Source organism: Caretta caretta, chromosome 10 (assembly GCF_965140235.1).
Source record: "Caretta caretta isolate rCarCar2 chromosome 10, rCarCar1.hap1, whole genome shotgun sequence".
Lineage (NCBI taxonomy): Eukaryota > Metazoa > Chordata > Testudines > Cheloniidae > Caretta > Caretta caretta.
Genome location: NC_134215.1, coordinates 69,437,525 through 69,450,555, shown reverse-complemented (window position 1 = coordinate 69,450,555; position 13,031 = coordinate 69,437,525). Strand labels below are relative to the sequence as shown.

Below are 13,031 nucleotides of genomic sequence, written 5' to 3'. Positions count from 1 at the left end.
TTTGTTCTAAAGTCGTGATAAAGAAGTCCTGTGTACAGTTGCTCAGATGTCTTGAAGGCAGTGATATTGCTCATGTGATACATGTAGTGAAAACAGTGTAATGTAATATATTATATACACTTATAGTGTGTGTGTATTATACATATATAAACAAACAGGATTTCTGTCTTACGTATGAGAGAAATCCTTTTTACTTCCTTCTCTCCTCCTTACTTTTTTCTAACACCCCTTCACTTTTTGAAAATGCTGCACAAGTATGTGTGATGGGTTCTTATCCCCCCCCCCCCACCTCCGCTTTTCAGTGTGCCACCTGGGACTGTGGCATCACTGAGCCTGCGTGACCCACCAGCCTGGGTTCCCTTTACACTGTATTGCTGAGGCAAGCCAGCCAAACCCTCCCTCCCTCCCTCAGGCTTCAGACTGCTCTTAACCAGCACACATACAGGTAGGAACAGCTATACACACAGATGCTGAGATCAGCCCTGCATGGGAAGGCTCAGCTAAGGAACTGCCCGGTACTCAAGTGCACACCCCCCTCTGGAGTGTAAACCCAAAATTATACCATCTTGTGCTGCACAGAGAACTTTACAGTGTAAGCTTATGATATTCGCCCCCCTCCCTCCAATGTGGAGAGGGGTATACACCACTTTCTGCCCCCAGGTAGGATTTATACACAAAATAATTTTAGACAAAAGCAAATTTATTAACTACAAAAGATAGATTTTAAATAAGGGATAGCAAACAGAAGAAGATTGCGTATTTGTTTTATTTGCTAGGTAATCTAAGTTTAATATACTAACGAAACTGGTTATAAGTAACAAATTCTCACCCTAACTTTTTTTTAGGCAGATTGCAGAGATTCTTGAAGACAAGCTGCACTTGCTTGAGGCTTTAAAACTCCAGATATTCCTTTCATGGGCCAGACCCCCTCGAGTCTGGGCTCAGCCCTTCTTTCCCCTCCCCCCCCCCCCAAAAAAAACCCCACAAAACCTCAGTCTCTGTTTCTCAGGTGTTTCCAGCAGTCTTCTTTCTTGGCCGGGGAGTTAATGATGGATGAGCCATGATGATGTTACTCCCCTGTCTTGAATAGATTTTGGATATGGTGGGAATCCTATGTTTCCCAGTGTGGTTCCCACCCCCATTAGTGGAAAAATACTAGTATTTTCATGGAGTCCATTACCAGGTGACTTGGTCACATGACCCTGCAGCCAAAACTCAGAGGCTGTTTGTAGCATCCCCAGGAAAACTTCTCAGTGGGTGATTAGCATCTTCTAAGAACTATTGTTTTCCCTAATGGCCCTTCCCAACCACCATCCATTCTGTCTAGTGGGCATTCCCCAGATGTAAACACATTTATAATAGATGCCTAGACAATATTCCTAACTTCAGATACCAAAATGATACATGCATACAAATAGGATAACCATATTCAGTAAATAATAACCTTTCCAATGATATCTCACATGCCTTATCTAGTATAAAATACATCACAGTTATGCTATAATATCATATAACAATATCTCTATGAAGAATATGGTGGCATAATGCCACAATATGCATTGCCCCTTTAATGCTTTTCAGACCCTCAGGACTTACCAGATAGTAATACCAGTAGGTGCTATAAAGTGCAGATGATTTAATCATGCACATTGTCAAACATTGCGTCTGGTGAGAAAATACAACATGAGTGAGCAGCACAAGTACTACCCTCAGCCACTGGGGTGGCTGAATAGGGAAGGGTGTGTCTGCAGTTTCTTTTCCTGTTTCATCAGCAATGGTAGAAGGTTACCATTAGCAGTTCCACAGTGGACCAGTCTAAGTGTGCTTATGGTGGTGGGGGAATAGTTTAGCTACTTAATTTATTTAAAGTCTGCATTTAGTGGTATTCTAGTCAGATTTCATTCCTCAAGTGAAATTTGAAATGGAAGGCTCTAACTAAAGTACTGATAATAGTCTTTGTTAATACAACAGGTATGTAGTTTAATGTAAGCTTTCTCTCCTTCATTCTCCAGTCCAGTAGTGATACTGTAGTATACTGATAACAACATGGCACAAATTGTATTTAGTTTTGTTATTGTAGTTGAGGCACCAGTATATCATTCTTGTGGTCTGCTCCACCCTAGTGGTTATGGGGGCCAGAATCTCCATAAAATATATGGGGAGCACCTGTACAACTCAAACCTTGCTTTGGAACCTGAAGGACATCTTGGAACTGGAAAACTGTTCATGATTTGTATGGGCTTAAGCAGAGTTAGCTGATCTGCATCTGCATCCTCACTACACTAAATTTTATAATAATAGTAATACAGTAACAGCTGCACATATGATATACACTTACAAGTATACAAATAAGGAACAGGGGCAAGGAGACATACCTCTGTTCTGGGGAGGAATGCTGGGAGAGTAAAAAGTGGAGGGTTTTTTTTTTATTTTTAAAGGGAGATTAAAAACCTGAGGTTTAGACTAATCCTACTAAATGCCGCTGTCCCTGATCCTTCTGATTGATGACTGAAGCCTATGAACACTAACAAGTATAGAGTGTTTGAGACTGGTAGTAACTAAAAGACCAAATGCACATACTTTTAAAGTTATCTGGCATCATGATCCATTTTACTCTCCATAACAAGATATACCCATACAATGGTACTAAGAATTATCTTACTGAACATAACCATTATGCTCAGTGCAATGCAGAGCCTTTTTGGAAGACCTAGTCCTTGCCCCCAAAGAACTTACCGTCTAGAAACTTACTCTAGAAACTTAGTCTGTTTTACTTTCTTCGCTATTTCAAGTTTTTATAAATCAAGTTAGAAGTGTATAAAGATTCATCTGACACCGAGTGCTGTCTGCTACATGATGAAGTGTAAGAAAGGACTTACCCGTGAAAACTTTCTGTGCAGGAGAAGAACGATAGGAATTATAGGGACTGTACAGATACGTAAATTACATGTGATGTTCTACTGTAACTAGGAAGCCTATGAGCTATATTATTCCATTCTGTTATCTTTGTGCTGTGGGAGAGGATCAGATTTAGATGGATTCTTATCTGTCTTTCAGTGCATTTTAGCAGGTGAGAACAGAATGATATAGCACCATGTCACCAGACAGTGCTGCAGACCACTAGTAGTCCACAGACTACAGTTTGAGAACCACAATGTTAGGGGGTTTATCTAGCTGCAGTGACAATATTTGTTAAATGAGCAATGTATGAACAAAAATATCGATAGCAATAATAATCACCGTAAGTGTGTGGAGTGCTCAAGTTAGTTACTGAGGGTATGGCTAGACAGCTCATGGAAGGGAACCTCCCAGCCCAGGTCTAGTTTTTAGTAGTCTTGCTCTTCTGTCTCTGATCTGTTTTAAAGAAAAGTGGTCACCCTTAACTAAGCCCAAGTTTTAATTACATGAAGCATGAAACTTTAGACTGGTGTGGCCAAACTGCAGCTCATGAGCCGCATGTGGCTCTTTTACAGACATTGTGGCTCATGAGCCTGTAGCCCATTGGGGGGAGTGGCTCCTCCCCCTCCGGGTCTGTGGGTGGCCAATCCGCCCCACTACAGCTCCGGGGGTCGCTTGACGTGGAGAATCAGCGGGCAATGAGAGACGTGACCTCAGGCTTCTGATCAGGGCCAAACAACAAACAGTTACAGAGCCCCAGCCCCCGGTTGGGGCTGGGCAGTCTGAAGGCTCAGGCCTGCAATCAGGCTGAGCAGCAAACAGTTGGGCCCCCTAACTCTGGCGGAGGGCTGACAAGTGCAGGCTTCTTGCCAAGGAGAGGGGGAGACGGCCACCCACTCCACTGCGTCCCGGCCCAGGGCCCTAGCAGTGGCAGAGAGGTCTGCCGCTGGGTCAGTGGGGATCCTGACCGCAACACGCTGACTCACTCGCTGTCAGCGTTGCAGCCAGACAGTGGTCGGCTACCCCTGGGCCACCTCCCAACTCCCCCTCGGGTGTACATGGCTCTGTAGAGGTCATTCTGGTCTTCAGGGAAGAGAGCCTCTGTCAGCGCTTGCAGCTCCTCTGTGCTTAGGTCTGTAAATGGCCCTGGTGGTCCAGGTCAGTCCTCAGCTCCCTCAGGGTCTGCCACAGCCTCCCAGCGTGGGGGCTCACAGGAGGCATCTGGCTCCTCCGGCGGCTGCCTCTCAACTGAGTTCTCCAGCACGCCTTTTGTACTTCTGGTCCCGCCCACTGACTTCTGGCGGGAGGGTTGAACATGTCGTGGCTCCGCCCACCAGGGTTCAATGAGGGGCTCCTTCCCCTCCAGGTCTGTGGGTGGCTAATCTGCCCCACTACAGAGCCACATGTGGCTCTTTTACAGACACTGTGGCTCGTGGAGCCCCCCACTCTGCTCCCCCCACTCTCCACCTACCAGACTTGGGGCGGGGAGAGCTCAGGACCTCTGCCTTGCAGCAGGGTGGTGGGGTAGGGGCTTCTGCCCACGGGGGTCTCGGGGCTTCAGTCCCATGGGGCGCACCTGCTGCGGCTTGGGGCTTCACCAGGAGTGGGTCTGAAGCCCTGAGACCTGGCAGATGCCTCCCGCAGTCCTGAAGCTCAGACACCCAGCAGGTGCACCCTGGCTCTCAAACTTCTGAAGATTGTTGTATGTGGCTCAGAGGGTCAGTAAATTTGGCCACCCGTGCTTTAGATAGTTGAGCTGGTTCCGAGTAAGACAATTAGTACCCTTTTTAGATGTTTAGTTCTTTGCAGTGAAAAAACATTTTCTTTAAAATTGATACAGTAGAACCTGAGAGTTACGAACATCTTGGGAATGGAAGTTGTTTGTAACTCTGAACAAAATGTTATGGTTCATTCAAAAGTTTACAATTGAACATTGACTTAATACAGCTTTGAAACTTTACTATGCAGAAGAAAAATGCTGCTTTCCCTTTATTTTTGTTAGTAGTTTGTTTAACATGGTATTGTACCATATTTGCCTTTTTTGGTCTCTGCTGCTGCCTGGTTGTATACTTCTAGTTCCAAATGAAGTGTGTGGTTGACTGGTCAATTCGTAACTCTGGTGTTCGTAACTCTGAGGTTGTACTGTATACAAAAAGTCAGACGGCTTTCTCATGATAAAAATGTTGGAGACTTTATATATCTGAACTTGTGAGTTTTCCTCTGCTGCTTTAGTATCTACACAAAGTTTCCATGCATTCTAGAGCACTGGTAGTACTCCTATGGTAAATTGCCTGTATAAAATTGGCTGACTGGTGAAAAAAGCATTGACTTTATTCTCTGGTTTCAAAGCACCTGCTGTTAGTGGTAAAATTATTAGTATATACTGACATGCCCTTGCTTGGAAAATGAGTAGGATTGCTGAAACAGGCCTTTGGTCTCATGTTTACTATATTGCCTTGATCACTTCAAACCCATTCTGACATATCCACTGTTCATTTTATTTATAGTTTGACTATGCCTGTGATGAGGAAAACTTAGGAACATGGATTTGTCTTCCATACAGTCAAGATCTGCTATACACTAAATGTCCATAGGTCTAAACCTATTGAATCGTTCTTACTCGAATTCAACTGTCAAGTCTTGACAAGCTTCCAGTGTGCAACAGTATCACCTTTTGGGTGGTATATATTGTATACATTTTGAATGGACCATTGCAATGATTAGGCAATTGGTGATCCTGAAATTTGTTTATGCTAAATTTGTTTTTTGTTAGCTCATCCTGTTATACCAATAAAATAAAAACCATCAGGATCTTATTAAAGGGGAAAAGGCAAAATACCACATTTATTGTGAATACAGAAAGAATCATAGTAAGCAGTTAGTTATAGCTATAACATTCCATTCAATCTCATATTTATTCACACAATCATTCATACAAACACACACACACAGGTTCTGCAAGGTTGTTATCATAGTTACCAGCCTTAGAGTTGCTCATGCCAAGCCACTGGCCAGGTGGCCTGGACATGAGGAGGGAGCTGGGCCTTGTCAGATGCTCATCTGATGCTCCTGGAAGTTGGTTTGCAGAATCAGACCCCAACGTTCTCACTTTCTAGAGTCCATTTTTATAGGAATTTGTTCCTATGCCAGTCTATGGGAATTGCTTCATCATGCTGTTGCTGAATCAATCAGCAGATAGCACATTCCTGATGGCTCCGTGCTGCTAGATGTTATCTTGTTCTTTGGTTCTCCCATTCTTGAGGCTGTTGGGTGGATTCCAGTCTGCCCTCCGGGAGGGGGTCCTCTGGTTATTTCCACTTGATGCCTTCTTCAGCCGATGGACACTGGATTCTTAGGCTGGCACCTCCCTGATCATTCAGTTATTATCCACATCAAGCATCCATCCACAGACATCCTCTATCTCTATTTTAATCACAATTGTTAATACAACAAAAGGGTGGGGAGTCTCTGGGTGCTGTTTCTATTGTTACAGAGTATTGCTTTGAGTCTCTCTCTGTGCGAATTGCTTTGAGAACAGACTCTGTCTTAGAATGTACTAACGCAATTAGCAGCTTGCAAGTTTCACACATAGAGGGAGAGAAACAGTACCAAAAACCAACAGACCTCTTAATTAGTAATACCCTGGAATTTAAACTATGGGGAATCAAACTCACTTGTGATTTTAATACAGAACTTCTTTAATATGATCCAACAATCCTTTCATCTCCAGTTATGTCTGTTTGTTTCATATTTGTGCCCTGTCACAAACCCAGATTTTTATGCTCCTGGGGGCACAGATTAACTCTGTTACTTGCTTGCATAATGCCTTGCACAAGGGGCGTTTTGTTGAGTGGGGTCTCTAGGTGCTATATTAGTACAAACAGTAATGGTCTGTAAACTTCTTAAATATTAATTCATAACATCTCCTTAGATTCGGAAGGTTGGATTCACATTACTTTAGACTCCTAATGAAAGGGCAGTCTCCCTACACTGATATACTTGTGAAAACTAAGAAAGATGAAGAAAGATGTTGTTCAGAAATTTCTACCATTGAAAATTTGTAAGGCAATATTTGAAGACCTGTGACCATGAGGGGAAAACATTTGAGCATTTGCCAGATGTTTAAGAAGCTGAAGTTAAAAGATAAATTTGACTGACTCTGCTATAAGAGTATTTTTCCTTCTCTAGCTGAATAAATTGTACAGTGAGAGCATTTTATGAACCAAGCTTAAGCAATCTGATATCTGCCTAACAATTCTGTGGTATTTTGTACTTTACAGTCAGCTTGGCATTCTTTAAGGTAATGGCACATTGATATGATCTATTTGAAACTGACAGTGTAGTACTGACTAACCTTGAACTATATACTATGGTCAGTTTTGAGGGGTTGATTGAGGGTGAAGAAGACAAAGTGATTGTATTAAATTCATGTGTTACAGTCTGGATTCCAATAGCAAACAGAAAAGGAGGACTTGTGGCACCTTAGACTAACCAATTTATTTGAGCATAAGCTTTCGTGAGATCGATCTTCTACACTTTCCACAGTATGCATCCGATGAAGTGAGCTGTAGTTCACGAAAGCTTATGCTCAAATAAATTGGTTAGTCTCTAAGGTGCCACAAGTCCTCCTTTTCTTTTTGCGAATACAGACTAGCACGGCTGCTCCTCTGAAACCGATTCCAATAGCTTAATCTAAGACTTGGGTCACTTGAGAACTGCTAAGGCAACTCATCACAAAAGTTCATGATAGAGAAGGCCACCTGAGCTTTTTAGCTTGCAAGACAAATGTTCCTTGTTAATAAGGAGAGAAATACAAATAAAAGACAGGGTAACTTGCAAAGCAACCCTTACCAAATTGACTACCACATACGATCTAAATTGTATGAAACAATATTCTAAAAATGCAAACATCTTGTTGGAGTTGAGGTATGGAGGAATGTATCTGTTCAAATGCTAGTCTTGACCAAAATGGTAACTTCTGAATATGAAAATCTAAATATGAATTTATAATGTAACAGATTCCTAAATTCAGAGAAATAGCCTGAAAATTTTTGTAGTTGCTGTTCATGATTAAATGTTGTGAAGTAAGCAGCAATATTTCCCTTCTTTAGTCTTCAGTTTATACTTTCAGAGTTTGAGTAGTGTCATGAGTACAAGCTTCAAAAAGTGTGCTTTCAGGGTGTAGGCTAGGAATTAATATAGTCTCTCTGAAAGTGATAAATTACTGAATGCTCCACATGAAAGTAAAAAACTGTTTGCTTATGAAAATGTACACCCTGCTGCACATTCATTTAAGATGGCTCAGTCCTGCACAGTCTTTACCACCAAAGTCAATGGAAGACACTCTTTCTTCTGCAATTTTTGTTTTTAACCAGGGTCTTGAAATTTGGTGGTGGTTTTATTTTTTAAAGACACTGATTTCCATGAAACAATTGTAGAGAATTTGACCCAAAGATCCTTTTTTCTAAAGCAGACTTTTGTGCCTAGAATAGATGATGCCAAAGCAGTAGGAACCTTTGTATTTTAAAATGCAACAGTTGAAAATCATCTGAGTTCATTAGATAATTGGCTGTGTATGTGAATTTCAGGTTTACAGAAGAGGAAAATGGCTCAAGAAACTAACCATAGCCAAGTGCCTATGCTTTGTTCCACTGGATGCGGATTTTATGGAAACCCTCGTACAAATGGAATGTGTTCAATTTGCTATAAAGAACACCTTCAAAGGCAGAATAGTAGTAATGGTAGAATTAGCCCTCCTGGTAAGTATTAGATTAATATCTAACATCTTGATTCCAATTTGAGCAAACCTTGTGTGCTACATTTACATTTAGATGTCCCTGCCTCATCCATTTTTTGAAGTGGGGATTTGATTGATTTTTTTCAGCAGCCGATGATGATAAAGAATGAGAGAGAGGGCAATCCACTGTACTGCTGCCAAAAAGTCTACTGTTTTACAGAATTTTTGAATCCGCTTTAAAATGAAATAAACATACTGTGGATAATCTTTTTTATAAGTGTAATTGTAGTTTATATTTTTGTGCCTTGCATTTATTTCTGGCAAGATATAATAAGCACTAGGTGTCTAATATCACTATAAAAATGCTAGAAATTCTTTTCAGAGAAGATTATCAGGAATTACTGACTCTACAGAGAACAACCTGTCTTGGGCAGATGAAAAATATTTAGAACAAAATCTAAATTCTGGAAGTAATTGGTGCAGTATTAAGATTGACACTTCAAACACAACTCAGGAAGCATTGGTCTTCAGAAAGAAAGGTTCCCATAGCAGTCTTTACGCTCACCTGGATTAAGACAACCCATAGCTTTAGGCACGCTTCATGTGGGCTTCCTGCACTTCGGCCCTGCTCCAGGTCAGCAGCAGAGGCCCTTTGTCCCCTGACCACTTGGAATGGGCAACAGTTATGACCAGGGGCCTCTCCTTCCTCACCCTCAGCTGCCTAGAGGAGTTAGGAGACTCCTTCCCCTCTGAACCATTGGTAGTGTCCCCCTCATTCCAAGCAGTGGTGAAAGCAGCAGCAGGGTCCCACTAGCCCCATGATATGGTGGTCTTTCATGGTGTAGCTCAACCCTGGCCTGCTCTTGTGGTGAGTGTGGGGCCAGACTGTTTTTTTCATGACTAATGGCAGCTGCTTCTTCTGCTGGAAACTGCATGCAGACTCTGGTAAACTTCATGGTATGGATTACATTCAGGTCACATTTTTAAGCTTTTTCACAACCACCAGGGCTAGAGTCTCATTTAAACGGAAAGCTCTGGTTCTGATATCCCATGACTCTAGGATCTGGGCCCCTAGATGTGGACCTGTTCAAAGAGTTTTTCAATGGAATCTTTGTCTGTTACTGCAATTTTATGTTACTGTATGTTACTGCAATTTTATATTGACGAATGTTCCCTCTTGTAGTAGTGTGTGTTGCTTGTTTCTGTGTGTGGCTTTTTGTGTTTTTGTTGTTTTGTTTTACAAAACCCAGGAGATCCTTCAGGAGTATAGTATTTGGCCTTAGAGAAGATGGTTCTTCCATTTCAAAATTTCTTTTGGCCAGACAGTGAAAGTACATCCTACCTTGTGTGGCAAGAATTGTACCTCTTTCAGTGGAGATGTCATGATTCACTACACTAAGTGATCCTGGACGCAGTGCTTCTGGTAGTATGACTCAATGAGCTACTTGCCAGTTGGCTCAATAATAAGTTGGGTCAACACAGAGATTCGTCCATAGTGGTCCCGTGGCCTAAGTCTCTCTTTACAATTGAATAAACAAATGAAGAAATTTGCCTTCTAGTACAGGCAGTCTGTTAGACTTCTTTGGATGTAGACACAGTACAATATCTTCACAGAGATACTTGTATAGTTCTTTGTTGTATGTATAGCTGTGTCGTATGTTATGTAGTTTTAACTACTTGTTGACTGGAAGCAGACCATGCAGAAAGCATAACTTGTGCTACTAAATGTCATTTCATGTAGGCCCTAACATTCTGTTCAGTTTAATGGCATGTTATTGCCTGATGCATTTCCAAAAGTGCAGTGGTGGATCTATAGTGAAAAGGGTTAAGTAAAATGATACCTGGATGAAAGATGTCTGGGCATACAGGGGAAGTTGGATACTGGTCCCAAATATCCTAAAATATCTTCTGTGGTATTGGTCTCTTACAAAAATGTGAAGTTGAAATACCAGTTATTCATAGAAGCTTTTGAGTAATTTAAAACAGTCATGCTTTCCTTTGTTTAATGCTGCTTTTTTTGAAATATGTGCAGTGTGGGCTTTCGGTGGACAAGGGTGGGAAGTGGGCAAATGTGACCAGACATAATTAATTTAAATAATTACAGTACAATATAATCCATTAAAATGTAGGCTCTGATTCAGCAAGGAATTTCACCATATGTTAAAATAGTATGTTGAATTGTGACCAGAGTGCAGAAGAATCTTTGTTATGGATAAATTCTGTAACTCCAGAAGGCAGTGAAACCCGTTTTACATTAGTGTCTTTCTTCCAGCAACTTCTGTCAGTAGTATAACCGAGTCTTTACCAGTACAGCACACAGAAGGCAGTGTCCCAGAAACTCCATCAACATTAGACTCTACATCTACCCAGTCTACACAGCCAAGGTAAATTATCTTGTCTATGCTTGTTAGTCAACATTTTACATACAAACTGATATAAACATGACTGTTTCAACTATGTCCTAAGGCTGAATAATTAGGTATTAAAAATTGGGGGTGAGAAATGAGCAATTTGATCTTGCATGCTTAAAGATGAGATTTCTTTAAGTAATTACCAATTACTATTATACAAACAAGATCATCTTATAAATATATTTGAAAACAAACAAAATTCTGATTTTTAATTCAAAGTCTCAAATACCAAAATCTCTGCAGTGACACCTTTCTGCTCATAGAGAAATCATATCTGCACTAAAACAGTCTATGAAGCCTCGTCACTCCACAACATTCAATTTGGCGGTTGATTTTCTGAGGGGAAACTATCTTAGAAATAGGAGTTATTAATTATATATACTTAAACTGGACAGGAAAGCTCTTCTAATTGCAGTTCTCTTTACTGACCTGCAATGTTCCATATTGAACTGCTTGCTTCAGTTCATCTCATCATTTCATCTAGAGGATAGGTTATTCAGAATAGGATATAGGAGACTTGAGTTCTATTCTTAGCTCTGCTACTCAACTGCTGTCTCCTTCACCTCTGTCAGAATTAGTAAAGGATATACGTCTCTTTGTAAATCATTCCAATATCTACAAATGAAAAGCAGTATGTAAGAGCTAAATATTTACTTATTTATTTTGGTAGCTGCATTTCAGTGTTGAATGACATGAACCCAACAGCAGTTTAATTTTTTCAAGGACATTGGGATCTTTTGGCATGAAAGACGTTAAACAAGCAGATTATATTAAAATTTTAAGTAAATTGGCTTGCAATTTCTAACTTCATCAACCAACCTTCTCCTTTTTAAAAATGTCATAATATAGACTACAGTTAGGTAAGACTAGAATCATTCGTTTATAATCGTCTGAACATAACCAGTCCTAGTTTACAGCTTCTCAATCAATATTTATGAAAGCTGTTAACTTGATAACTCATACTTGTAAACTTGAGTAAGAGCTGAATACTATCTGCAGTGCTAGCTGATCTAGGAGCCTTTTACCCTTCTATTTCCAGCTTGGGTGGAAGGTTTGTACTTCATACTAATACTGCCTTTCTATCCAGTCAAACTGCACAAAGTTCATGCCAGGTCTGGAAAAGTGTCAAAGTATTATAGGCCCAGGGGCAGAGGAAAACCCTCTGAAGTGATGCAAGGCACCTTTACCCTTCTCCCTCCCCCACATCCTGGATAGTATCCAGAGCCAGCCTCTTTCCTTCCAGTCAGTTCTCTGATAATCTCTGGCTTGGTTGGCAGATTAGGTACTGGGCCAACGGGGCCCATGTCCAGGGTCACCAACCAAATGAGGGGTCCTGGAAAAATGATCACCCCAGTGCCCCCACACGCTCACCCGGTGCTTCTGCCGGGGTCTGGGCACGGGGTTTGCCCGGCTCCACCCGCTCACCCAGCGCTTCTGTCAGGGTCCAGGCGCAGGGGCTTGCCCTGCTCGCCCAGCACTCCTGCCAGGGTTGAGATGCAGTGGCTCGCCCTGTTCGCCTGGCGCTCCTGCCAGGGAGCGGAGTTGTGGCATGGGGGCTTGCCCTGCTCACCTGGCGCTCCTGCTGGGGAGCCGGGGAAGCCCCCGCAGCCCAACCCTGCTCCCTGACAGGAGGGGCAAGCCCCTGTGCCCTGACCCCATTCCCTAGCAGGAGTGCTGTTGGGGGGGGGGCGGGGGAGGGACTGCAGGCGAAAGGGGCGGAGAGGGGCCCCCTGCTTGCTCTGGCCCAGAGCCCCACAAAATTGTAATCCACCTCTGGGTTAGTGGATTCCTAAAAGGGAAGTGGACTTGTCACCCTCAATGACTTCAGTAAGTTTCAACTTCAGTTTTATTTAGAAAAGTATTAAATTGAAAATCTACCCCCTGCCCTGTCCCCTCACAGCACCTGGGATTTTTGATCTATTCTAAGTAGTGCATAATTAGTGTGGCTGAAGGCTCAAGTCACAAAGTCTTATTGGCTTCTCTGT

At 42.0% G+C, this 13,031-nt stretch overlaps 1 protein-coding gene across 3 annotated transcripts in view; it reads left to right on the top strand.

Moving 5' to 3' along the window:
- ZFAND6 (zinc finger AN1-type containing 6) overlaps positions 1–13,031 on the top strand; it is a 49,218-nt gene that overhangs the window by 24,798 nt on the left and 11,389 nt on the right. For all 3 annotated transcript variants that reach the window (XM_075133164.1, XM_048866504.2, XM_048866505.1), the window contains exons 2-3: positions 8,487–8,657; positions 10,908–11,019. In XM_075133164.1, coding sequence (XP_074989265.1) covers positions 8,504–8,657; positions 10,908–11,019 — 266 coding nt within the window. In that variant the 5' untranslated portion in view covers positions 8,487–8,503. The remainder of the gene's footprint in view (positions 1–8,486; positions 8,658–10,907; positions 11,020–13,031) is intronic.